The sequence below is a fragment of the Cyprinodon tularosa genome, unplaced genomic scaffold (genome assembly GCF_016077235.1).
Source record: "Cyprinodon tularosa strain WSP-4 unplaced genomic scaffold, ASM1607723v1 ctg116, whole genome shotgun sequence".
In the NCBI taxonomy this organism is placed as follows: Eukaryota; Metazoa; Chordata; class Actinopteri; order Cyprinodontiformes; family Cyprinodontidae; genus Cyprinodon; species Cyprinodon tularosa.
Genome location: NW_024037959.1, coordinates 312,986 through 340,900, shown reverse-complemented (window position 1 = coordinate 340,900; position 27,915 = coordinate 312,986). Strand labels below are relative to the sequence as shown.

General features: G+C 39.0%; 2 protein-coding genes across 2 annotated transcripts in view; one reads left to right on the top strand and one right to left on the bottom strand.

Moving 5' to 3' along the window:
* Positions 1–27,915, bottom strand: part of macrod2 (mono-ADP ribosylhydrolase 2) — a 578,860-nt gene that overhangs the window by 435,914 nt on the left and 115,031 nt on the right. The gene's annotated exons all lie outside the window — the stretch shown is intronic.
* flrt3 (fibronectin leucine rich transmembrane 3) lies at positions 16,415–26,664 on the top strand. The gene is made up of 3 exons (XM_038306700.1): positions 16,415–16,758; positions 22,091–22,792; positions 23,575–26,664. The coding sequence occupies exon 3, from the start codon at positions 23,617–23,619 to the stop codon at positions 25,567–25,569; it is 1,953 nt and encodes a 650-aa protein (XP_038162628.1). The 5' UTR covers positions 16,415–16,758; positions 22,091–22,792; positions 23,575–23,616; the 3' UTR covers positions 25,570–26,664.

The following is a 27,915-nucleotide window of genomic DNA, read 5'->3' as shown; positions in this document are numbered from 1 at the left end:
AATGGTATCCGTTTTGTTGTCCAACAATAACTTGTAACCTAGACACTTTATTTTAAAGGGGGGGCTTAACCTACTGTGAAGCAGCTCTCTAGGTCATATTACCCATTCTGTTTGGATTCTGACCCACATTGGCAAGTTTTGGACAAGGTTAGCCTGTACAGAGCATCAACCTAATTAAGCTAAACGTTAAATATTGTTGCTATAAAGAAAAAAAAAATTGTTTTTTTTTTCTTACAATCTACTAATCAGTTTTATCCTGCCAGCAAGACATCACCATATCACATGACCAGACGTTATTTCTATAAGAACTCCCCTGGAAACCCATAACACAGCTGCTATGGCTTTGACTCTGGTTTAGGTCAGCACTTGTTGCCATGAAGTCAAATGAGTCTGCCCATGGATGGTGTGCACACGTGTGCATCTTCCTGTGAGTTAGTGAGAGAATGTCTTTCCAGTTGCTGCAGTTTGTTTGAATAGGAGTGTGATGAAAGCCTAGACAAACACAAGGGAATGTCAGCAAGGGCTAAAGTCAATAGACTCAGTCTTGACAGAGTCAAGGACCCGGATGAGAGACGCCATGCCCTCTGACACCACATCGGACTGTCTCAACATCATTGCTTTCCACTCAGTACACTGACAAATACAGTATAAAGACAGAAAGAGTATAAGCTGTACAAATATGGGGTTAAAGACATAAACAAACAACATGAACGGGTCTAATCATACAAGACAAATGTGTCTCAAAACAAAAATGCAAAAGCTGAAGTTAACTAAAACCGTTTTAATACTGGCAGGGTATGCAAGTATCGAAATCTTCCTATTTTTAGCAGCCTTCCTTCAACTTTAAGTGGACTAACTGATGCAGATAAAATATTCAAGGCAAAGCTCTACACACCCGCTTTGAATATATTATTGAGATTACAGCCTCATATTTTTTGTCCAGTAATGTACAGTAAAGGCTGTAGAAGGGCAAGTGGTAAAGCAAACATCTAGCTCTATTTAAGTCAGTGCTGAAGCTTCTCTGGTTTCCTTCTCTTTTTTTATTGTCCATTTCAGTGTGGGAAGCAAGCAGAGCAAGCATGAGTCCCTGTTGACTCGATGTGCTGAGACGTTTTCTCTTTTACTAGTGCTAAAGTAGGCATGAGCACTAATCCTAAGGGGTTAAATGGAGCCTCCTCTGGGGCTTCCCAATCCTGAGAGAGCTGGGGGCGGCGGCCAGGGTTGAACACTGAGCTTCAACGGATTTGGCAGAATTTCAGCTTCACTTTACAAACTATGAAAATAAAAGAAAGCTATTCAAAGAAAACCTTTATACCATTAAAACAATGCAATAATTAATAAGTGATTTCAAGACATTTACCCTGTGTCTCTTCAGCTACTTCCAACTTTAGGGGAGTCACAGCCTAGTGGTTAGGGCATAGAGCTTTGAATCCTGAGGTTGTGAGTTTGATCCCCCACTCCCACAGACTGCCACTCTGGGTCGGTGAGCAAGACCCTTAACTCCACACTGCACCCCGGGCGCCGCACAATGCCACTGATCCCCAAGGTGATGGGTTATAGGCAGAGAATTTCGTTGGTCTGTACTTGTGACAGTGGAATGACAATAAAGGTGAATTCTATAGATTCTATTCTATCCATTTATATTCTTCAATGTTTTTTTACAGGGATTATATGCGGCCAATGAACACAAAGTACATCCTTGATAAGCAAGAGTACAATGATGCAACATCTACCTTAGAATCTTGCATCAACTTTTTCAGAAGTCAGTAATATACACATATAATTACATCTCAATATAAGCAATTATGTTATAAACTCAAAGTCCAGTTTGCCATAAGGCCTACAGGTGACCAAGGCAAGAATGGTTCTTTGGTCAGATGAGTCCAACAATATACTACTCTAAAGATTATAGATAACAGGGAGAAACAAAATACTCAGCATTTATGTTGCATCACAGTAGATGTAACAGTTGGTGCAGGTACAGTACTTTTTTTTTAATCATTTGCAGCAGTATAATCTCTTCTTCAGATTGTTTCAAACAGTCAATTGGCAGAGATTAAAAAGAAACACACAAGCTGCTTTTCCACTTACTGTGGATAAAAATAACAACAAAAAAATGCAATAAAAACATGTTTTGCATCAAATGAGTCATGTAGTCAACAACTGGATTTTACTACTGGCAAAATTGACAAAGGGAACAATGGGGAGTGATGGGAGGATATTGGCAAATTAGTCTGCCCAGTTTAAATTAGTTATCATGTGAGGAAAAGTACTCAGAATAGAGAAGGGAGCTTATTGTGATGCAGTACATACTGGTTTACGTTTACCCAAGAAGCTTTTTTGTAAACAATATGAAATTTATAAACGCTGCTTAGTCAAAATTACTGGTCTGTTTCCTAATTAGGAGTCGCCTCTAAGGCCCCGTCCACACGAAGACGAACCCTGGCCTAAACGCACAAATTTTTCACCAAACCAGCCTCTCATCCACACGAAGCCGGCGTTTCGGGGGTCTGTAAACGATCTTTTTTTTATTCAGCCTTCAGAGTGGGAAGATTTCGAAACGCTGTTTTCGCGTTTCCATCTTTACGCTCTAACCGCATATTTTTTTTTTTTACACGCATGCGTCATAGCGTCGCCTCTAAACACGCATGCGCGACCAGTATCACAACAACAATGGCGCCGTTGCTGCTAATGCTACTCACCCTGCTGTCGGGCTTACAACAGAATCTTCTTCTTCTGGAATATCTCCAGGAAGAACAGAGCAATATCGACGACATAGTTCAGCACCTGAATTTGACTTAACCACGAAAATGGACCCGCAGGGCAACCATGTATAAATATTAGTGCACATGCCCAACATTTCGTCGCTTATTTTTGCTTTGGCCCCACAGCGCCACTTACAGGCCTGGCATACATTTTGCAGCGTTTTCATGCATTCGTGTGGACGCTCACATTTATTTTACGTCTCCGTCTTTACGGCAAACGTTTTGGAAAATATCAGCGTTTCGTGTTCGTTTTGACTTCGTGTGGACGGGGCCTAACTTTAAAAAGATGTATATTGGTTCTCAACTTGAAACATGTTTAAGGGCTCTGCCTTAAACTCCTCTAAAGGCACAGCCATTCCCCTTTGAAATGTATTTCCATGCAGAGAGCGGAATTAGCTTGCAACGTCTGGCAGTTCAGCTCCTACCACCTATACCTTTTTTTAATGTATACATTTACATCCTGTTACAGCCTGACTGACAAATAGTGGCCATAAGAAAATAACCTATGCTTACCCAACACCACACCTCCTTAATCCACATCCAACCACATCACTTTCCTGAAAGAATCTGGTTGTCTTTGAAGTGCCAGTTAGAAAACAGGAAGAAGAAAAACATCTCCATGCTATTCTTTTTACCCCTTTAAGTCACACAGAGAAGTTCTCCCTTTTATATCGTCTCACCCAAGCGTTGCATCATTTTAGGACAAAAAATGGTGCCATTCAGAAGCTGTGGGTATTCTTCTTCAGAAGCTCAAAGAAAACAAATAGTTCTGTGCAGCATAGGGATGAGCTAAAAACAGGTGACATTTCAAAATCATCTGATTTACACTGCATCGGAGATGCATAGAGCAGTGCCTCTGTGTGAAACATGCAGACAGTAATCTACCAATGCAAGTACCTTTGCTGCAGGATCAGAGGTTTAATAATGAAAAAGTGTTATACAAAAGCAGTCCAAGCAGTGGTTTGCTGCTAGGATGAAGTTTTTTTTTTTTTTTCTATAGCTAATATCCTGCCATTTTTATTCAATTTTTGTAAAGGAAAAATAATTATTGTAGATATAAAACAAAAATAACCTAATTTTGCTCATTCAACATTCAAAGAAGTAAAGATTGAAGAGTAGCAGGAGAAAGTTCAGTGACCCAACCCCCTACAGCTAGTGTTACCCCTTTTTAGCTTAAATAACATCAGTGAGACACTTCTTTAGGGCTCCTGCACTTCCTGACATCAGATCGGGGGAGGTTTGCACCACTTCTCACTTTAAACTGTCACATGTTTGTGGAGTTTCTTTCATGTTTCACCCACAATATCTTAGTGAGATAAAAACATGAATTTTAAATCCAGACAATACTTTTCTTGTTTTTTTAAGTGATTCCTTGGTGAATTTATAAGTATGTTCAGGTCATTGTCATATTGCATAGTTCAGCTCTGCTTCAGTTTTCCTTTCTTTGGAACAGATGGTGTCTCATTCTGAACGCTCCCTTAGATGCAGAGCAGAAGTTTGCGAGGTCCTGATGCAGAAGACATCTACAAACCATAAAACTCCAACCTTCATGCCTTACACTCGGTATGAGGTTCTTTTCCTTTATGACTTTGCGATACAAAAAGCATGTCCTCTGCTCTGGTGTCCAGTTAATGCAGTTTGATTTAAGTGAAATGTTCATGTTATTTTAGACCACACAGATTTCCTCACCTCACAAAAATGTTAAACTTGTGCAACATTGCTCTGTTAAATACATTAATTACAATAGTAGCAGCTTGGGGTTTTTGAAAACTATCAAAATCTTGTGATCTGCTATTTGGATGAAATTGTTGGACACGATAAGCATGGTCTTTTACATTTTTATGCTTGATAATACATGCAAGCCATCAAACTTTTTTTTCAAACGTGCTGTTATTTTACTGTGTTTTGAGACTAATTTCTAGTTGTTGTTGTTGTTTTTTTTTTAATGGATAGAATAAATACTAAACATCTATATATTCAGGAAGGCTAAAATATGTAGATGATTTCTATAGGATGGTTGTAAATTTTGTAAATAAATGCACTTCTAGATGTGATTTTACTGCACAAAACATTTTACTTCTTTGTAAGGAATATTATTTTGAAGCAATACAACACTTGAGTAAATTTTTGGCATCTCAACCAAACTATGAGGCTTTTAAAGGGCCACCTATGATTCTTAACAATTTTAGGAAGGAGAAAAACAGGTTTAAAACCACCAAACATCTGAGGAGGAGCCATAAATTGGACCAAAAGCCATGTAAAATAGTTTGATCATCATATCTAAAAGATAGACTTGTGCAACATTTAACCACTCTAAGATTAACCACTTTAAGATTGAATACGCTTAGCTTCATCATCTCTATGTTTTCATCTTTCTGGTGCTCGGTTTGATAGAAATATGCACTGTGAGTGTTCATTAACGCACAGAGATTAATTTCCAATCTTTTTTTGCATGCAGTTTGAGCATGTTGGAAATTCCAGCTGTGATATTGTAAAGAGCCAGATTGTCTTTGAAAATGGACTGATGACATCAGGACACCTGTTTGCACAGATAATGACTCAAACACCTTGATCTATGTAGATAATCTCTCTCCCTCCACTGCAATACTCTACATAGACTCAGTAAAGGTAGGATGAAACTTATCAGAGACGCTTTCGGTTATCTTATCACATTGCTCTATGGTCAATGTTTTACTGAAATAAACCAATTCTCTGCTTGTTGTTATTGTATTAATGGTGCTTTATTGTGAAAACCCATATTCACATTGAGGAGGAATCAATAATACCATGTGGGAAGGGCTTCCCAATTTATAAAAGTGGGCATTAAACTGTCAACATGTTTTTTCTGACGTCATCTCTTATGATACAAGATAACTTTTGCAATGTGTTAAAAAAAACATAAATTTTTTTAAATTAGTAGTACCACACATGTATGTATTTCTAAATATTTTACTTATTCTAACTATTTGTAAGCAGAAGTAAGCATGACTGTGCAGCTTTTGCTTTTTCCATCTATAATCTGGGAGGTGATACCAGTCAACCTTGAAAGAATCCAAGTTATGTCCATAAAGTCAAACGTTTTGGAAAATATCAGCGTTTCGTGTTCGTTTTGACTTCGTGTGGACGGGGCCTCAATTTACTCAGGCCATATAATAATTTTATGCAGATGCAAATGAAATTTAAACCCTATACAACCAATCCTCTGTACCACAAGTGAAATACACACCTAATACATGCATGGTGTTGAAGGTTAGAATAAAATCACCCCAGCAACAGAGGAATAAAAAGGCTCTACTCCAGTTACTCCTGTTATGCTTAAAATGTGTCATTCACAGCTCCAGCACAGACACCTTGCACTCTAGTCTTAATTGGTGGGTGGTTGCTTTCCAAATATTTCTTTCAAGCGAGTCATAAATGTCCCCTCACTTCAACCGGTCTTTTTAACTCCCAAATTGTCTCTTTCTGTAGGGCTCCTTTGAATGTAGCTTCTGACTGCAGACTAGACACCTGATATCCGATCCGCTTGGGATGTATGAGGGAGAGTCGCTGTCAGGCACTGAGGCACAGATGCCAACATTTTTGTTGGGGCAGCTGAAGGTGTTACCTGAAAACACTTTTAGGTGAAACCGAAAGCTTGGGTTTTCCAGCTTCTAAGACGGACTCAAATCAACATATTTACTCCCAGGTCTGAGAGCAAGGCTCTTTAATACATAACCATGGTGCAATGTCTGCAACTAACCATTGAACAAAGATGAAAGTTTTGTAATTAACAAAATTTTTATACCTTAAAAAGATTATTTCTAGGGGCACCCACTCGAGATTTGTTTTTTGGCCAAATTATTAGCTAATGCAATGTCATAGCCTGATGTTTCATTTAATTATGGCTATATATGTGCAGTAAAATAATGCACATTTTAAGTAAATTTGCATCAACAGGAATTTCTTTGCAATGGTTATATCGGATGCAAAAGGTACGGCTATGGTGTCTAAAATATCAATTAAAAAAATAGATAAATAAGAGCAGGTTGCTGAAAAGTTAGACTAATGCTAAATGCTTCCTCTCCTTTTTAATGCAGTTGTGTTCGTTACATATCTCAATACATTTTCAGTCAACCATGTAAGGGGGAAAACTCACTAAGAACTTACAAAAACTGTTTTTTTTTATACATGTGGTTGGCACTTTATCTTTAAGGATGTAGAGATGACAGTCGTCATAACAAAGATGCTTTACTTTAAAGCAATAATATTTGACTAAGTGTGTTTCAGTTGCTCTCTAGATGCCTTTCCTCTTCAACAAAAGTGGGCATAAAGCAGCACAGAAGGGAAGAATATTTGCTAATATGGCCTCCTTTGTCATTTTGAGCATCATGTAGAGAATGTGAAAGTAACTTGTGAACCCATGTTCAGAAATCCAACTAAATAATCCAGAATGCTTAAAATAGGGATCTGCAAGCCATGGAAAGTTTAATTAGCAGATTATTTAAAAAATACCTTGAATGAGACCCATGGACTCATTTGGTAGGTTTACCATTCCCAGGATGGTTTAAGACAGCTCCAAGATCTTTTAGTCTGATGCACGTTGTCAGGTATATTGCATTTCAGTGTCTTGCAAGTACCTTGGCTGCAGGATCAGAGGTGTTTTAAGGAAAACTTTTATACCAAAGTAGCCCAGCAGTGGTTTGATGCTAGGATAAAGTGTTAAAAACTTATGACACCCAATTAAAATATTTTTTATTTTATTTTGAAAAGTTGAAATAATATCCTCCCATTTAATACTTTTGGAAAAAGAATCATCATTGTAGATGAAAAACAGAAATAGCACTATTTTGATTATTTATAGAAGTAAAGACTGTGAAGAGTAGCAGGAGAAAGATGAGGCACCCAACCCCCTACAGCTAGAACTGCACCAGGCCTTTGTGTGGTCAGTAAAATTCAACTAAGCTTTCCCCAAAAGGGGTTAGAATTAATTTATGAATTACCTTATGGTTGAAATTATGTTTTTCAAAAAGGGTTTAAATAGCTTTTTTCTGAATGAAGGAAATCATCATCTGAAAACTGCTTTTAGCAGTTTTTTAGTTGTCCAGCTTTAAATTTTCTTAGGCTTATATCTAAATACAGGTGCTGGTCATAAAATTAGAATATCATGAAAAAGTAGATTGATTTCAGTAATTCCATTTAAAAAGTGAAACTTGTATATTATATTCATACATTACATACAAACTCATATATTTCAGATGTTTATTTTGTTTAATTTTGATGATTACAAATGACAACAAATGAAAATCTCAAATTCATCATATCAGAAAATTAGAATATTGTGAAAAGGTTCAAAATTGATGGCCCCTGGTGCCACACTCTAATCAGCTAATTAACTCAAACCACCTGCAAAAGCCTTTAAATGGTCTTTCAGTCTAGTTCTATAGGCTACACAATCATGGGGAAGACTGCTGACTTGACAGTTGTCCAAAAGACGACCATCGACACCTTGCACAAGGAGGGCAAGACACAAAAGGTCATCGCTAAAGAGGCTGGCTGTTCACAGAGCTCAGTGTCCAAGCACATTAATAGAGAGGCGAAGGGAAGGAAAAGATGTGGTCGAAAAAAGTGTACAAGCAAGAGAGATAACCGCACCCTGGAGAGGATTGTGAAACAAAACCCATTCAAAAATGTGGGGGAGATTCACAAAGAGTGGACTGCAGCTGGAGTGAGTGCTTCAAGAACCACCACACACAGACGTATGAAAGACATGGGTTTCTGCTGTCGCATTCCTTGTGTCAAGCCACTCTTGAACCACAGACAGCGTCAGAAGCGTCTTGCCTGGGCTAAAGAGAAACAGGACTGGACTGCTGGTGAGTGGTCCAAAGTCATGTTCTCTGATGAAAGTAAATTTTGCATTTCCTTTGGAAATCAAGGTCCCAGAGTCTGGAGGAAAAGAAGAGAGGCACTTCATCCACGTTGCTTGAAGTCCAGTGTAAAGTTTCCACAGTCAGTGATGGTTTGGGGTGCCATGTCATCTGCTGGTGTTGGTCCATTGTGTTTTCTGAGGTCCAGGGTCAACGCAGCCACATACCAGGAAGTTTTAGAGCACTTCATGCTTCCTGCAGCTGACCAACTTTTTGGAGATGCAGATTTCATTTTCCAACAGGACTTGGCACCTGCACACAGTGCCAAAGCTACCAGTACCTGGTTGAAGGACCATGGTATCCCTGTTCTTAATTGGCCAGCAAACTCTCCTGACCTTAACCCCATAGAAAATCTATGGGGTATTGTGAAGAAGAAGATGCAATACACCAGACCCAACAATTCAGAAGAGCTAAAAGCCACTATTAGAGCAACCTGGGCTATCATAACACCTGAGCAGTGCCACAGACTGATCGACTCCATGCCACGCCGCATTGCTGCAGTAATACAGGCCAAAGGAGGCCCAACTAAATACTGAGTGCTGTACATGCTCATACTTTTCATGTTCATACTTTTCAGTTGGCCAACATTCCTATAAATCCTTTGTTTTTATTGGTCTTCAGTAATATTCTAATTTTCTGATATGATGAATTTGAGATTTTCATTTGTTGTCATTTGTAATCATCAAAATTAAACAAAATAAACATCTGAAATATATGAGTTTGTATGTAATGTATGAATATAATATACAAGTTTCACTTTTTAAATGGAATTACTGAAATCAATCTACTTTTTCATGATATTCTAATTTTATGACCAGCACCTGTATATATATGTAAATATTTAGATATATCTTTAGAAACTTGAACTGATACTAGACAGATGTTATCCAATGATTGGTGAGGACTTTGATCCCTGCGTTTGAGCAACATTTGTCTAACAACATGCTTCCTGTGGTGTTCCAGCAAACAAGACACTACAAACCAGCGGTACTGTATAATCCACTTTATCTTATCAGGGGCAGTTTGTTCCCCGAGATAACATTAGCACCAACTTCCTCTCTTTACAACTCTAAACTTTATCTGACCTTTTTAGCAGGACACATTCATAAGTTCCCCGTAGATAAAAACACTTCACTTCAGGAATCGGCTTGTTAAAGAGTCCAAACGCTCCATGCTGTCTCAAAGATTGTGTCAGCATTTACACAGACATGTTGAGTCCAGCAAAAAGATAAATGCTAGGCTTTAACTACAGCTAGTAAAATGTGCTAAATTAGCTAATTACAGTTTTAGTGCAGGAATAGTAAACCAGTTACAGAACAGGACAAAGGGGACCTTAATTAGCCATATTGGGCGATGTATGCTGAACTGAGAAAACATTGTATGGTAATTTTTTTTCTTTTATCTCCTTTATTGTGCTGATTGGTGTAGTGGGGGGAGTGGGCTTTAGCTAATCTGATCACAGAGCATTGTGTTTGGGGTCATTAACCGATGGGACGTCCCTGAGACCGACAAGTCAACCACCCCTCCCTACTTTTTCTGAGGCTCTCTCAGTCCCAATTTTTCGCCGTCTTAGCATTCAACACAACAGCACAGACAAAAACAACTGACAATAGACAAGAAGAGAAACAGCTGATTTAGGTTTTAGCCTTTCTTCAATCCATGGCCTGAATGAATGTTGCCCAAGGCCTCTGAGCAGCAGGATACCCCCTGCAGTCTCTGTTGTTGTTGGTTCTTTAAAGATGAAGCGGATCATCCTATCCTTCACATCTGGAATTACCATTAGAAAAGACTAGTACCTTACTGCATGGTGTAGTAGCAACCCACAGCAGAATAATGTTTAATGTTACCAACCTCTGCATTCAAATGAAAGTGAAGAAAGTGAAAGCCCTTTGGGAAACTCCTCCAACTCCCATTGTCATTGTGACACAGCACACCCAAGTGAACACTGCACACTGTGAAATTGCATTTATGCCTCACCCGTGCAAGGGGGCAGCCCTCAATGGCGCCCCAAGGGAGCAGTGTGGCGGGACGGTACCATGCTCAGGGTACCTCAGTCATGGAGGAGGATGGGGGAGAGCGCTGGTTAATTACTCCCCCCACCAACCTGGCGGGTCGGGAGTCGAACCGGTAACCTTTGGGATCCAAGTCTGACACCCTAACCGCTCACCCACGACTGCCCAAATGCATGAAGACTCAAGTTCTATCAGCCAAAGCTGTCTTTTACAAACTTTTCTTGAGCAATTGCATTAAAGATACATTACATAGAATCCAACTACCGTGTATCTGTCCCTATGTTATTCATGTCACACTGATTACATCCTTTACAAACCAAAATGTGAATCCATCAACAGAACCTTCTATCAATCTAACAATCTACGTAAAAACATTTTGATACTGAAAAGCTGCCTTTCAGGGTGTAAGAGAAAAAACCAGCAGACATGAAAGGACCAGAGCAAAGATCCCTGACAACTGCCTGCAGAGGGTGAATTAACAAGGTAAAGAAAAAGATAAATAAAAAACAAAGCAGGGATTTTAGCAGCTGGCTTTTACACATTCCTGCTAATTTGGCATTGGTTACGAACATGTAAATGTCAATAGTGAACTGAATAGGAGTAGAAGAGGAGCAATCAGTCCCTTATTCCCTCATGAGCCTCAAAGCAGTTTTAGGATCTATTGCGATTTGTAAGAAAGAAACAGCCATAATGACAAGCTTACATGGAACAAATCCAGCTGTATTCCTGTCCTGCTGCTGGACTGTCCAGGAAAGTAGGACACAGCCATTTAACTGCAAACCCCCATCCATCGACTGTAGCACGGGCAAAACAAGTTAATCAATCTTTTTTTTTATGCATTTGATGCAACAAAATATTAGAGTCTAAGCAGTTTAATATAGACCAAGCAGAAACTGAACTGTTAAAAGGTTAAATTAAGTGCCACAGCAAAGTGGGAAACAATCTCCATGTTGTCTAAACACTAAAAGTAGCCAGACAGACTGGAGCATGTCCTTGGGAAAGGAGAGCACCTTTCCCCCTTCAACAAAAGACCAACAGGGGCAACAGATTTCCCCTGGTCTTGAGATAACAGTAACCCAACACCTACGTCCTCCAGTGGGGCTCTTTGTACATCTAAGAGGGGGGTCAATCAGCAGTCGCTGACAGATGTGTCTGCAGTCGATTTAGGAGAGGAAGCCATGTTGAGGTTAGACACAGATTTCTCTACTCTGTCTCCATGGAAGGAAGACACGGATAAGGCCAGGATGTCCAAGGCTGACCTTTTATCGCCACCAAGTCTCTGACACAAAACACCTGGGCTAAGATAGTTAGGTTAAGAAATTAGACATTTTTAAAAACATGTGCTTTAGTTAACAAATTAATAGCAGTCTGAAATACCATTGTGTCACAAACAAAAGTGAGAGTCACTCCAGCTGGAAAGCAAACAAATCAGAGAACCTCCATTGGAGGTCTAAGTAGTTTCGGCAGATGCTCCAGGCTTAAGTGTCTTTTCAATTAGGCACTTCAGTTAAGATGGCAATCAAGGTCTAAACCCTGTGCTGCTGAGGCTGAAGTTGAAACACATTCTTTCCCTGCAAAATAGAAACATGGGTCAATGAAGACAGGCACTGAGCTTTTGTTTTGTTGATTTAATACCTATGAACAGATATGAGTACAAATTTGCACTAAGTCACCCCGCGAGCGGCCTTCTTTTTCAAAAAGCCAGTTTTTCCTTTCAGCCAAAATAAAATAAAATAAAAATCACTGAGCCTTTAATTTTGCTTTAGAGAGAGAAAAAAAAAAGATTTTCTCTGTGTTGTGTTTTTTTCAATCCCAGTTTTAAAACTGTCATTAATTATTACAGAGCAGCGTCCCTATCATGACAAAGTGAAAAACATTTCTGCATCCCCCTGGCAAGAGAATACAAAACCTCTCTAATAAATCTGAGCGATCCCAGAAAATTTATTCAGACTCTCAAAGCACTCGAAGCTGGATTGTAAAGGCAAGGCTTGAGGTAATTATCAAAGGTAACAGTGAATGACATGCAGGCAAGGATTCTCCATATCATACTGGAGGTTTTATGGATCTCTGAGGGCTGATCCCTACAGGCATAAACAAGATGGTGTTTTTTAGCGAAGAGTAAACGGATTCGCCATGGCAACGCAATAAGTGGGACTGTGAGGTCTAAGCTGTCAAGTAGCTAGAGCGGGGAGAAGCCTGGAGATAACACAGGGTAAGAGGGTGTTGTCCAGGTCAGACACTCTTCTTCTGACTGACTCGTCTCTGCTTTGGGCCCAAAGAGAAGCAAATCCTCTTTATTTATTTTTTTTCAGTTAAACAAGAAACCAATAAGGGGTCAAGAGGCCCTTCAGCTATGTGACCAGACCTTACACTTGTGCTATTAACAGCTTTTAATCTGCACCTACAATCTGCATGAAGGCTTATAAACATAGATCTGCACCTTTCAGAGGTACTGATGTATTTCTGACCCTTTACATTTTGCCATGTCACAATTTAAAGGTTTTCTTAGAGAATTGCTTCCTTTGGCACCTTCTTCTACTATTTTAGCCGATGTAACAAGTACATTTCTACACTGTGAGTTCAATAAAGTCAACCAATTAATCAATAAATCAAAGTGGGGGAATACTTTAAATTTATTATCAAGCATGTTTTATGAAAAAAAGCTGAAAAAAGCTCCCTGATTCTGTATTTCAGCATCTCTAAATCAGACTCTTGTTGAACCACCTATCACTGGGATTAAATATAAGTATCTCTAAGCATGTCTCAAGGATTTCTATTCATCCTCTTTGCAACACAACAAACTATTCTGATAAGTTAAAAAGTATTATTTTTCAGGTTATCCATTAAATGAAGGTCTGGTCTCTGTTTATATAATTTTAACACATTGATGCTTTAATCTACAGCAGATCTTTATTGTTTTATATGTTTGTTTTTGGAGGCGGGGTGAAGTCCCAGCTTCAAGACTTCAACAGTCTCTAACGAGGATTTTCCAGGATTCCATCCATCTCCCTCTGTTTATCTCCATCCATCTCCCTGTCAGCTCTGATAAGCTAATTAGTGCCTGATGAGAATAAACTTCCCCACAGCATGATGTAGCCATTCACATGTTTTAGTGTCGAGATGGGGGCAAGAGTTTATTTTTCTGCACATATGTTTTAAAAGTTAAACTTTTGTCGCATTTTACTCTGATACTTTGTTTCCATGTCCCCTAAAATATTTGTAAAAGACATAAAACCTCATGGCTTTTTATCCTGCTGACAGTTTCTGGCACCTTAGCGGTGGATAAACATCATAAAAACAGTTTTGATATAATTTCAATATATTAATCATGCTGTATGAGTGTGATTACTTGCTGGGCAAACATAAAATATATTATTAAAACAGTATGGTTTCCATGTTGGAATTTAAAACAGTTAAAGTTTAGAAAAGACATGAATCACTTCAACTACACAACTTCAAAATGCTTTACACTGTCAAAGCAGTCAAGATGTGAAGATTTTGTGTCTTTTTTGACCAATTTTGTCTTTGTCATTGCTGAAAGTAAGTTTCTCAAAGTGCTCTGCGTGACTACATAACCCCCATGATTGAAGGTTAGGTTGTGTATTTTGTATCCATGGTGCTTCGCCTGCATTTCTACTCAATCAATGAAAAATGCTTCCACCTTAATCACATCAGACTCATTTTCATTCTGCCTCCTGTACCGCTCCATGTTTTAAGTTCCTTCTAAATCTACCCGTGACTATCCCAATACTGTCAAAGCAGCCAGATAGAAGCAATAAAACCTCAATGGCCCAATATGCACATGAAGTGCTCTAAACATAAAAGGTATCGTTTGAAGCAATGGCGTAACTATCGGTAAGTAGAGACTGGAGTTGCTTAAGGGCCCACAACCTCCTAGGGGCCCCATCACTGACACCTGGTTGGACCTCTACGAAAATGTGCACTAGGACATCTCTTTGCAGATGTAATGGTGCGAAAAATTCCTCTTAAACCCAACTGACACTAGGTTGACTGACCAGACCGTATTTATACCCCAACACATGACATATTTCAACATGATGGTGAGCCTTTTAAACACAACACCAATAGCAAAGCAGACAGTGGTACTCTTAATTATTACGTTAATAACTATGTATAGTTTATTAGACGGTTGATAAAAAATACACTCCTATAATATGTTTCAAACAGCAATAAATATCTTAAAAAACGACTCAACACGACTTGGAATTATGGGTAATCAAGAGCGTAGATTAAAACTATCACCGTTATTTACAATGAGCTAGCGACGATGGATACCAAAAAGAGGTACTTAAGCGGATTCCAGAAAAGAAAAAGCAAATAAGAGCTGCTGGACGAACGGAAAAAACGTCCCAAAAAGAAAGACGTTCTTTCAAAGAACCGAAGAGGCAGAGGTGGACGTTGCTGCTACAGTGAGTGAAGATCGATGAAATGATGAAGTGTGTATGTATGGGGCACATTTTGGGTCGGTTGTCTATTGCAATGACGGCTGCTAGGGGGCGGAAGGGGGTGATCGTGGGTGGGGATTAATGTTGCTCACGGGTTATGTTGCAGATTTGCAACAGCTAAATGCCACTTAGCTAATTACTACAGATCCATATTTTAAGAGCTTTTGTTACTCAGAAGTACAACAGAAGGACTTAGTTGTGCATTTGCAACAAACAGTTTCTCTCCAGCTCACCAGATAGCACTGCTGACTGACTTTCAACATGGTTGAGTCCTTGGTGTCACTGAAACAAATTTTCTAAGCACCAATTTCATGTAAGTATCACTACCAATTTCCATTATATTGAAATCGATACTACATAAGATTAATCATGAATGTGTATAGATATGACACATGCCAATTAGTAGATTTTATCTCCTCTGGGTTTTTTACCAGAGGCATCTCAATTTCAATGTTGTGGATTTGCAACATGTGCCCAAACAGGTACCAATGGATGCTACTTGCTTTATCTACTAGTTTGCCAATATTTTGAGCAACAGTTTAACAGAAATGGCCTTCTCAAGAGGTTTTGAGATGTCGGTGGAGAAAAAGTTTGAGAAAAATTGTCTCTAATTTTGTGAGAGATTTTTTTGTTTGTTTTGTTAATTTTGTTTGTGACATTCAAATAAAGTTAATGTTCATATCAGATTCCGTCTTCAGTGTTAATTTACCATTCCGGGCTACTGTTGCAAATCTGCAACATCCCAGAAGCCATTGCATGTGAAGGTCTCAAAAAAAAGTCTGAATTGTATATTACTACCCCATATGATCATTTTCTCCAAATATCAGATTTTTCTTGCCACTACAACTTAATTTGAGCCTGAGAGGGTTAAAGGTAGCCAGGGCCCCCCCATTTGGCTCCGCCCCTGTGTAGCAGAGCAGCCGTTTGATGGCAATTTGTATGGAAAAAGTAAAATTCCCCTAATTTCATTAAGATTAATCTGTAGTGGTGATTTACAGAGTAAAATAAATGCAAATTTAAACAAAAAACTGTTCATTTTTTCTGTTTTTATTTTTAATTAATTAATTTATTTTTTTCCAAAGCGCACACACATATTCTGCTTGTCTTTTGGGGTTTGTTTGACTCCCTTATGGTGAGCGCCCCATCTGCTTTTCTCTTTCCTTCACTCCCCCTAGTGCACCTATTGGGAACTGCAGCTCCAGAGAGAGAGAGAGAGCGAGAGAAAGAGAGAGTAAAAGAGGGAGGTACTTCTCCCAGATGACATCAGAGCTCTATTGAAGCAGAGCTAGAGGCGCACACAACTCCACACTTGTACTGAGGTTCACACTTGCGCCCGTGTCTTCTCACAGCAGTTGATTGTGTATATTGGTGTGAGGGGGGGGGGCACTGAAAACAGAGCAGTTCTGCTACAGATAAACTCCCAGTAGCTCTATAGCTACCTAAGTTTAAAGGGTTTTTTTCTCCCCTCCGTTTGCCTGCCTTGGATCTGCAGTTAAATCTTTTTTTCACCTGGATTGGATTATTTTAATTTTTTTTATTTATTTTTTGCCCTGTTCTGAGCCACACTTAAAGGGATACCTGTTACTTTCCATGTTGCTGGTTGTTTTAAGAGGTAAGTAACCCTCCTGCCTGTACAGCAGTCCAGATGGAAGTGTCTCTTCTCCTCTTTTTGCCTCTGGATTTTCTCACCGCCGAAATGAAAAATAACGCGGAACCAAAGAGGAGTTGCGTGAATGTCCTCTCCGCACTGACAGGCGCGCACGTCTTTAGAAGTAAAACCATTTAAACGTGAGAGCACTCTCTTCCAACCTACTAGATCAAGGGTTAATTCTTCTTGCACCGCTTTTGTAGCGCAAATAATATATTTTAATGTCACCAACGCGTGTCAGCCACTTGCTGCTGTGCTCCGGCGCAAAATATCCTACATTTTGCGCCTAAAAAAAAAAAGACTCACAAAACCCCATTTGTTTCCCCACATATCATGTCCATCAGAGTTTATTCTCTGCAGCACTAGTTCAAATCTACTATTGAGCTTTTCCTGGCTGCCCAGAAAAGCGCATTGGGTTGGTTTTGGGGTGAATATGCAAACTTGGAGGGGATTAGCGCGGCTGTCTGTCTGGAGCAGCCTCGGTGTCGCAGCCTGAGTGGACACCCCGGTGCGCTGCTGAAATTGCAGCGCAGATCCCGTGGAGTTGGACATGAAGGGGGGGGCAGCTGGAAAGACTGTATTCCGCCTAAACAAACGCTCCCCCTGTGTGGCTGTCTGAGCTACTTTCTGCATCATCTCTAACAGAATAGTTTGATGTTTTTAAAAGGCTGCAATCTGTATACACATCAGAATTTATGTAAGTAATCATAATTTTATATATTATAATATTATTGTATGAGAATATATCCCTCAAACTAACCAATTCTACACTACTCTCCCTTTAACCAAAGTAATATTTATCCCATTAGTCCCGTACAATATAGTGGCATGCCCATTGGCAACACCAAAGCAGGGACAGTTGTTAATCCAATTTAACAGAGCCTTTTATCTTCATGAGACGATAAGGTCATCCAGGCTCTAAATAATAGCCCTAAGGCTTTGCACAAGCTGTGCACTGATTTCTGCACATAGAAAACTTCTTGCTTCTTTTCCTCCAAGTAAAGCAATGGCGCTTTGCCTTGTTTTCAGAATGGAAACAGACAACCCGTTAAACATGGCAGTCATGAAGACAGGCCCAGTTCTTCACTGATAGCCTGCCTTAGGCTAAAGTCCCCAGTCAGTTGTTTTTCAGAGTGGAACTCACATGGAAGATTAACGAATAACCAGGTCACTATAGATTGAATTATCTCATTCGAGAAAATTAGGAATAAAATATATTTATTCCCAGGTCAGGGGCAAATTAAAAACGCTTCTAATCCGGTTTTCTCACATTTAGATGTATCAACATTTTCCAAGCTTTAAGAGACACATTCCTTGCATTTTGTTAAGAGAAAGTGCAAAGTCAGTTGCAAACCATAAAAACTGCAGGAGTGCCAGAGATAAAACATCATCACTTTCTTTTAACAAATCCTTTATTTTGGGAAAGGTGTCCAGCCTGAGACAATATAGGTTTCTGCAGCTTAACATAAGCATTCATGTATTGGTGTCTGCTTGTCAAAGAAACACATACACACACAGGATACATACATACATACATTTCATCTTGCAGTGCCTACCACCCCCATGTGGGGAAAAACAATTGCAGCTGCTGCAGATCTCTCCTTTCAGCCTGCTACAAAAGAGACCCCCGTCTGTCTCGGGCCTATATGTTATTAATGGGCCAACTAAGTATCATCTGCTCAGCCTATTTAGAGAAAGCACCAGGAGGCTGAATACCAAATCTGAAAAACACTCAAAGGTTTTTCTTTTTACCAAGCCTTTTATTATATACATTTGTGTCACTTAGATATTCCAATCTGTGTACCTTTGTGTTTTCGGCTGTCAGGTACTCTGACACACAACTTACTAATGCAAGTTAAATAAAATAACTTATTATATTACATGCATAACATTTCATGACAATACATCACAAATCTGTTTCATTGAGAAAATCCTATCTGTTTTATGAACCACTTTACACATGCTTTTTGACAACAATCTGAAGGAGTACAGAGACCCAACAAAAACTATATCTGTGCAATCAATCATAATTCAAAATTATATTGTGAATTAGAGTGAATATCAGCACAACATAATGACAGAATTGATTTCCCAATGGAGAGCTCTACTGTGGTTCAAAATTAATTTCAGAGTCCATGAATAATTTAACAGCCAGCTATTACAACTTCTACGCTGCTCTTTCCTTTCCAATTGCAAGCCTACAAAATATTCAGTATTTTACGAAAGCAAAAGTCATGTTCTGTAATAATTAGACAGGCATGAAATTGTTTGTGTTTTCAGTTTCTTTCTGTACTTTTTCTTTTCTGAAGCATTTAACTCCAGGGCAAAGCGTTCTCCTTTCTGTTATTTCAGACTAATGTACATTTGTGTGTCCGGCTCACAATGGCTATCAGTGTCCAGCTTTATTTCTCTCCTGCTCTTCTCCCCTGTAAACACACTCATGCACATTTTCCCTCACAATGGTCAATTTAACTTTGCCAGTTCAGATTAAATGAGGCAGAATGCAGTCTAAAAGCAAGTCAAATCCCCTCTCCTGTTGGCAGAGCTTATCAAAACGATGGAGAAAGTCGTCCATCACATAAAATGTTCAGCTTGCTCTACAAATTTAAAAAGAATAAAATAAATAAAGTATACACATGTGCATGTTGCAGGGCAAGTTAATGCAATGACAAATACTTGAAACAGTCTAAATTTATAAGAATTATATATCTATATATCGTTTTTTATATATATATATCTTATTTTTTTTACTTTGCCCCCTCCTCCATGAGGCTACACGGTTGCCTTGAAGCAAACAATGAAGAGGGGCCACTTTCCTGAAATCCGATGAGTGGAGGAAAAAAAAAGTAGGGGGAAACGTACTCAGGCCCAAATATGCTCTGTCTGTTCAACACACCACACACTAATAATCAACATTAGGTTAAATTACATCACCATTTTTTCCGACAAGACATAAGCCAGAGTGTTATCTAAGGTTTTAACAGTCCTACTGCCAAAAATAAAGTAAAATAACTTAGTGCTGCTTGGCACAGGCCAGTATGAGATTCTAATAGCAGGTTGTCCAAAAATTTAGGAATAATCTAATGATTTTCAAAACCAAAATGTTATAAATATGGTTATAAAGTTACATAAACAACAAAAAATTATACCTCAAGTTCTTTTAAGCAAATGTTATACATTACATTACTTTAGCACATTATCTTTAGTCAGTTGATAAGTTAGAATAACTGCTGTACGTTTAAAGCAGCCTTATTGTAAAAATGATGGCTTTGTTTTTATAGTTTCTCTATACAGTTTTGAGCAACCTAAATCTGTTAACTTTGTCTTTCTTAAAATGAAAAGGAATTGTAGGAGGACAAATCCAACACATCTGGCCTCCTTTTAGCATCTAATTAAATAATTTTTAAACCTTGGTGTATCTTCATAGTGGTAACCTTCCCCAGCCCAAAGTGTAGATGGTGAATTACAATCAAAAAAAGATTTTCTTTGTAGAGTAATTAAATACAATTATAGTTTACATACTATTAATATTCATAAAACCTGAAACTTTTTTTTAAAGCACATTTCGAACTGAAATAGCCCGATTAAGTGCTGCATTAAGAGTTCATTCCAACAGACGCATATCCCTCTATCATCCTGCCATTTTCTAAAACTCCATTACTGTATTTAATCTTCATTTCCCCTCATCAGACTCCCTTATTCCACAAGTTACTGGAGGTCGCATCTGGTGCTTTTTTTTTTCCCAGCCAGACTCTAATCTACTACTAATGCAATACTGGACAGAGAGCGCCCATGTTTAGATGGAACAGAAGGAAGGGGGGCTGTTATTATGAGACAGCATCTCAGGAGTTGTAATCGAGCTACAAGCCTCTCAATTCCCTAATCTTCTCCTTGTCAGAGGTTACAACTGTTAAACGGCCGGACCCCTTGTTCCTAATTTACCTTTGAATATTTTACAGCGCACGGTAGCCGCCATAAGGGCACACGGGTTGTTACAGAGCTATTGTGTTCTGAGAGGAAAGGCAACATTTATTTTGGCAAAGGAAATCTATTTTTGCAAGCAGAAAAAAAAACGGCGTTCGGTCTGTGTAAGGAGAGGATGGGGTGGGCGTAAAGGGTCACACGAAGTAGCTAGGGGCAGCCTGGTGGGATGCAATACCCATCCCCTGCTTGATATGAAATTCAAATGGACTTCATTTGTCACTGGTGCTTTTCACAGTGTGAGTAATTACACGAAGCTCTGACTGGATCCGTTTTTGTCTGATGCAAAAGAATTTGGACAGAGTGCTTTATTTTTAATCACAGGACTGGTTTTCTTGCAAAATACTTGGAGCTCAGCTATGCATTGAAGCGGAGAGAGAAGGGCACATGAGCCCCACCCTCCTCTATTGTTGAGTTTGGGGTCTAGATCACAGATGTGTTTTGCATGCACAAGCATTCTTTCCTCCATCTCCATAGAAAACATTTGGTTATTTAGAGTAACTGGGAGTAAAAGGTCAACGGACTAAAAGGCAACAAAAGAAGGGATTTTTCCCATCTCACATTGTAAAGAATTTCTAGATATTTAACCCTAACTCACAACTCTTATAAACATGCTCTGGTTTATAGAAATAATTCATTTTTACTTATTCATTGTGGTAAATTTAGCTAGATGGTTATAATAAATCTGTTACTTGATAACATATTTCAAAGTTTAAAACAATTTTTGAACAAGACATTTGCTTAATCTAAAACTAGAACATTTTCTGAGGAATATTTTATTGCACCCAGAACTCATAAAGATGACTACATAAATATTTATCACCTTATTTGGACCTACAGTAACACACTACATCAGTAAATGTGTGTAATGCTGAACATGAATCTAAACTCTAGCTCAGTTATCATCAAACTTTGAAAAAGAAAAAGCATAATTTAGAAATACTAGCTCTGTCATCTATAGCAAATAATGTGTATTATGTTAACGCGAGTTTTAAAATAAGGTCAAACTAGCTAGTAAGTTAGCTATAGTAAGACGTTGCGGATAGCACGTTAGGTAATAGCATAGCATAAAATGATAGCTGCTAATAGAAGCGAATATCTTACTATTACCTCAAATACTAACGTTAACTGAAATTACAAGATATACGTTTTAATCAACAGTGAGCATTCCGGTGTTTATTATATAACTTATTTAAGGTTATAATATAAACAAGCCATTACTAATATGTGCATAATAACTGAAGTACTATAAATTCCAAAATCACTACTTGATGCATCATCTAAATATTACTCTTGTGTTTGTTTGTTTTTTCAGAGCACTGTCCCAAGTGTGAGAAGGGTGTAGAGGGGGACTCAAGCGGCAGACGCATGAGGGAGGCCAGGCCCACAACGATAAGCAACTTGTCCTGTTTTTCTCCTTAGAGAAAGGGACACCGCTTCAGGAAAAAGATCCTGAGCCCTGGATTAATGTGTGTATTGGCTCAACAAGGGAGAAGAGGATTCTGGTCACCTGAAAACACGGACGACACAAGAGAACAGGCCAAGATTGAGCCTGTGGCCATGGGGATTGGCATGGCTCAGACCAGCTTTGTGTCAACCTATCATGTCTGACAGGCCTGATGGCAGGAAGGAATCTTTGCCATCCAACTCACGGATCTCTATAAAAATACAAAAAATTTAACAGGCTGTTATGGCTGTTGAACCTGACTACAGCAACAGCCGTCGGGATTTTTAAATCACCTAAGGGTGCTTGCTTTTTTTAGTTAGAAGGGATGCTTTTTCTGCTGGCTTATCTGCCATGGCAAAGGCATTGAAAGAATGAGCCTTTGACAACACAGAAGAGGTCATCGTCCAAACAAGGATCAGCTCGGCAAATACTGACCAGGTCAGGATATCACTAAATCCCATTCAACCCCTTGGACAAACGTTTTCTTTCAGTGAGGATAACAGCAAATTTAAGAAGAAATCTTGATTGGATTTTTCTTTCGTTGGAAAGGATTTATCACCTCGTCTAAAGGTATGGTAAATAAAGATTGCTTTGTGTCCTTGCTTTATTCATAAGATCCGTATTTTTAAATGATGTCAAGATAAACAGATCCCATGATTGGAATACACAGTGAGGGCCAAATTTATTCATTGCCTAATTGAAAGTGTGTTTTATTATTCTGTATATGTGAAATGTACTCTCTTAGAATAAAGCCCAGATCAGCTGCAGCCAACATTAATAATATGGCGGTGCATAAAATGTATAAAGCTCAGGTTTATCTTGCAAACTTTAAAGACAGACTAAATAAGCAGGTTAGTGCTCTGTCTGGTACAAAATGCATTGAAAATTGTAAAGATTTCAGTGAACTACAAACCCAAATTGTATGAAGTTACAACTGAGACAACAAATGGTGGAAAAAGAAAACCACTAAATAAGAGAATTCAATCCATTACTTTCACAGTGGTGTCAGCACCATCATCAGTGCCTAACTTTTTGTTTACCTGGAACATGTTATACACTTAAAGCTTTAAGGGTTTGACATTCAATTCACTGACATAACGGCACAAATTTTTGTGAACACTCCATCTGCAAAAGTATTAAGTAAAACATTAAGAAATGCCTTTGCTCTCTAATCCTCATAATCAATTCATATCAGTCAAATGGAAAATGCTAAATGATTCTTTCAGCAGTTACTTAATCAAGAAAGTGCTATAGGCAGCTTCTAAAACCTGCAGCAATTACAAAAACTTGAATCTGGCTCCCTCTCTCAGGGCCTTGTCCATTAATCTGCCTTTTCTGCATTTTTCCCCCAGGGCCCTTTGAGTGATTAGGCTGCCAGGATACGCACCTTCAAGATGATACGTCACTGCAAGTCTTTTGTCCTCTTCCTCATAAGGATTGGGCTGCTGCTGGGTCTAGCTAATCCCTTGGTGACCTCTGCCTCATGCCCCTCAGCCTGTCGCTGCGATGGAACCTTCATATATTGTAATGACCGGGGCTTGACTTCCATACCTACGGGGATGCCTCCGGATGCTACAGTGCTCTATCTGCAAAACAACCGTATCAAGAGTTCAGGGATCCCCACAGAGCTCCGCAGACTTGTAAATGTGGAGAAGATTTATCTTTACTGCAACAATCTGGATGAGTTTCCTACTAATCTTCCACTTGGACTAAAAGAGCTCCACCTGCAGGAGAACAACATCCGGATGATCACCCATGCCTCATTAGCTCAGATTCCTTATATTGAGGAACTTCACCTGGATGATAACTCTGTATCAGCTGTTAGCATAGAAGAGGGAGCTTTCAGGGACAGTAATCACTTGAGACTGCTTTTTCTTTCTCGAAACCACCTGAGTACCATCCCAATAGGCCTACCCATGAGCATAGAGGAGCTACGCTTTGATGACAACCGCATCTCTTCCATCTCAGAGCAGTCTTTGCAAGATCTCATCAATCTGAAACGACTAGTCTTAGATGGTAACCTGCTGAACAACCGAGGGATTGGAGAAATGGCTTTCATCAACCTGATCAACTTGACCGAGCTCTCACTGGTGAGGAACTCCCTAACCTCACCCCCTGCTAACCTGCCAGGTACTAGTTTGGAAAAGTTGCACCTACAAGATAATCACATGAACAGAGTCCCAGCAGGGGCTTTTGCCTACCTGAGGCAGCTGTATCGTCTAGACTTGTCTGGTAACAACCTAAGTAGCCTCCCACAGGGTGTGTTTGAAGACTTGGACAATCTCACACATCTTCTGCTGAGAAACAATCCCTGGCAGTGTACTTGCAGGATGAAGTGGGTGAGGGACTGGCTGCGGTCGCTGCCATCAAAGGTGAATGTACGTGGCTTCATGTGCCAAGGTCCAGATAAGGTCAAAGGCATGGCTATTAAAGATCTGACCACAGAGATGTTTGACTGCACAGAGTCAGAACTGTTCTCCACATATGAGACAAGCACAGTCTCCAACAATTTACGGCCATCACAGCCCCAGTGGCCATCGTTTGTTACCAGAAGGCCTGTGGTGAAAGGGTCTGACATCAGTAAGAATTACCACAGCACTACTAGCTCTTCGGGGAGAAAGATCATAACCATCAGTGTGAAATCAAGTAGTGCAGACGCAATACACATATCATGGAGAGTGTCACAACCCATGACTGCCCTGCGGCTCAGCTGGCTAAAGCTGGGACACAGTCCTGCCTTTGGCTCCATCACTGAAACCATTGTGCAGGGAGAAAGGACAGAGTATCTGCTCACTGCACTGGAGCCTGACTCTGCCTATAGAATATGCATGGTTCCCATGGAGACCAGCAATATTTACCTGTCAGATGAGACCCCTGTTTGCATTGAGACAGAGACCGGACCTCACAAATCCTACCAACCAACTACAACATTAAATAGGGAACAGGAAAAAGAGCCTTATAAAAATTCCAGTCTGCCTTTGGCTGCTATCATCGGAGGTGCCGTGGCTCTTTTGGCAATAATTATGCTGGCACTGGTGTGCTGGTATGTTCACCGGAATGGGTCTCTTTTTTCCAGGAACTGCACCTATAACAAAGGTCGCCGGAGAAAGGACGACTATGCTGAGGCTGGCACTAAGAAGGACAACTCCATTCTGGAAATAAGAGAAACTTCTTTTCAAATGATACCTATAAATCATCTGCCTGTGTCCAAGGAGGAATTTGTGATACACACAATTTTTCCCCCAAATGGCTTAAGTTTATACAAGAGTCCACATAATGAGAACAGCATTAACAACAGGAGCTACAGAGACAGTGGAATACCAGACTCAGACCATTCCCATTCATGATGACTCACACGGACATTCAAAAGCAGTGTGCGACTGAAACAGAGCAGCAAGACTTTTACAAAACACTGGATATATGAGACTTTGGAAGCAATGTTCTGTACATTTGCCATATAATTTATATTTAAGGACATTTTATGAAGACGGAGAAGACTGAAGTTCCAGGCTGTCACTGAACTATCAAATGCAATTCTATATTTTAGGGATTTGTAGAAAATTTGTACTGTTTTTTTCTTTGCTTAAGGTTACCAACTGACTAAAGAAACTCTGTGTTCTATTAAGATATGATGACTTGTCAACTGTGAAAGTGGGTTTCATTGCTGTGTTGAACAATCAGACTTTAGGAAACCTTGTAGTATAAGCACAGGTCATTCTTTTAACTTTGTGGCTGTTAGAAAAACAAAAAGGCAAAAAAATGACAGTCAAGTATTGTAAGGCACAGATGATGAACAAATTCACCAAGCAGGAGTATTAAAGGATCTTAAAGAATGAGCAGAGAGTAGCTATCTCCACTTACTATGGACCAAGAATTTTACTGTACTATTCACCGGATATGTGGCTATGAATAACTAATAATGAGGTGCCATGATATTTTTATTTCTGCTTTGCTCTGTGTGTCATTTTGTTCTGTTTTGCAGGTAGACAAAACACAGCAAAGCAGGGTTCTAATGTATCTGATAGGATTGTAGGCCACAGCACAGGGCATAAAGCACATTGATCTTAAGGAGAATCTCCCATTAGAAGAATGGCCAAATGACAGTGTCGGCATCCTTTAGTACTATGTACCACATACTTGTTTAAGGTAAAAAAAAAGCCAGAGCTCATTGGCTTTCAAAGGAATTAGCATCATGTCAGCAACTCCTTATTCCCCATGAGTATTATTTTGTATTATTTTCCAATGGACACTGTTTTGTTGCCACAATTTGAAGTAAATGGTTCTTTACAATTAAAAAAACCAAAGTGCATTTTATGCCCTTTGGCCAGTCTTGTATGTGCCTTGATCTAATGCTTATTGTATTTAGCTTTTTAAGAAACCAGTGACTTTTTTTCATACACACTTGAATATGAGAAATATTGGTCATTAAAGAATAAAAGTGGACAAAAACTACTTTCTTTGTCTTACATTGAGTACAATAAAACTCCACTCAAATGGCAATATTTCATGTTTAAGTAAAAATATCTGTCTGGAAATGATTCTGAGATTATTATAATAATTTTCTACTTCTATCGATACATCTTATAGTAAGAGAGTTTGCTGAGGTTTTTTTTCACATCTCAAGTGAACCACTTAACATATAATCTGAAAAGGCTAGAAACTAAAAGATAATACTACTATTCCTCCTTTTATCCTTCCTGCACATTGGGGGTTCTATAATACAGGAAAAGATATAGTTAACTCATATAGCTACCACACCACCAGTCGAGCGACATCAGCTTGGGGCGGATGTTGTTCATTTCTGCTGGTAAGTCATGTGTTCCTTAACGACTGGTCAGATAGAGATGTTACAGTTGAGCAAAAATTTGGCTGTGGAGAGTCTGGACTCCAGGGTTTAATAAAACTCGCAGGCACCAAGCATACAACACGCCACTATATGGAGGGGTGTTATAGGCAGAACCTGCAGGGGATGCCCCTCTCTGTAGTCTGAACTCTCTCAGAGTCTCCAAACTCTGGGTTCACACTTGCAGAGGCCCTTTGAAGTTGTGCATGAAATAACTGGTAGATATTTTGATTTTTAAACCCTCAACAGATCTCATACTGTATGACCTTGTTTATTTAAATTAGTTAATTTCGTAAACATAAGCATAGTATTCCCAGTTAGCCAACACATTAAAACATCCTCGTTAGTCTTAAACCAGCATAAAGCATTCAGTTACACTGAAAAGAGCTTCAGAAAGCTGCAAAGTCATCCAGACCTCAACACCCTCACCCTGAATAGCACACTAATTATACAAGGCCTTAGTTCAGACATTCTGCAACCTTATAACCACAAACTTCAATGTTCTATTCTGACGATACAAACTAATCCTTTAACGGATGACCAACAAATTCTAAAAGTTCTTGTGTACGCATTTTTATTTAGCCACACTGAATCATATCAATTGCACTAGCAAGAGTATGTATTTGTAATGTTACATATGACTTATCCACTAATATGTTTATCAAAATACCAGTTAAACGTTGATTTAATAAGGTGAATTTTAGGTGTCATTTTATTGAACTAGTAAAATAGTAGCCCCGAAAAACATAGGTGTTTTAATTTTATTTCTTATAGAATAAATATTTCTTTAATTTTTTATTTACAATTGAATATACAGAAATACGGGACTGTGGATCAATGTGTCCCGTAC

Coding starts and splice junctions, on each gene's coding strand:
- flrt3 (XM_038306700.1), top strand. CDS start 23,617: ATGATACGTCACTGCAAGTCTTTTGTCCTCTTCCTCATAAGGATTGGG.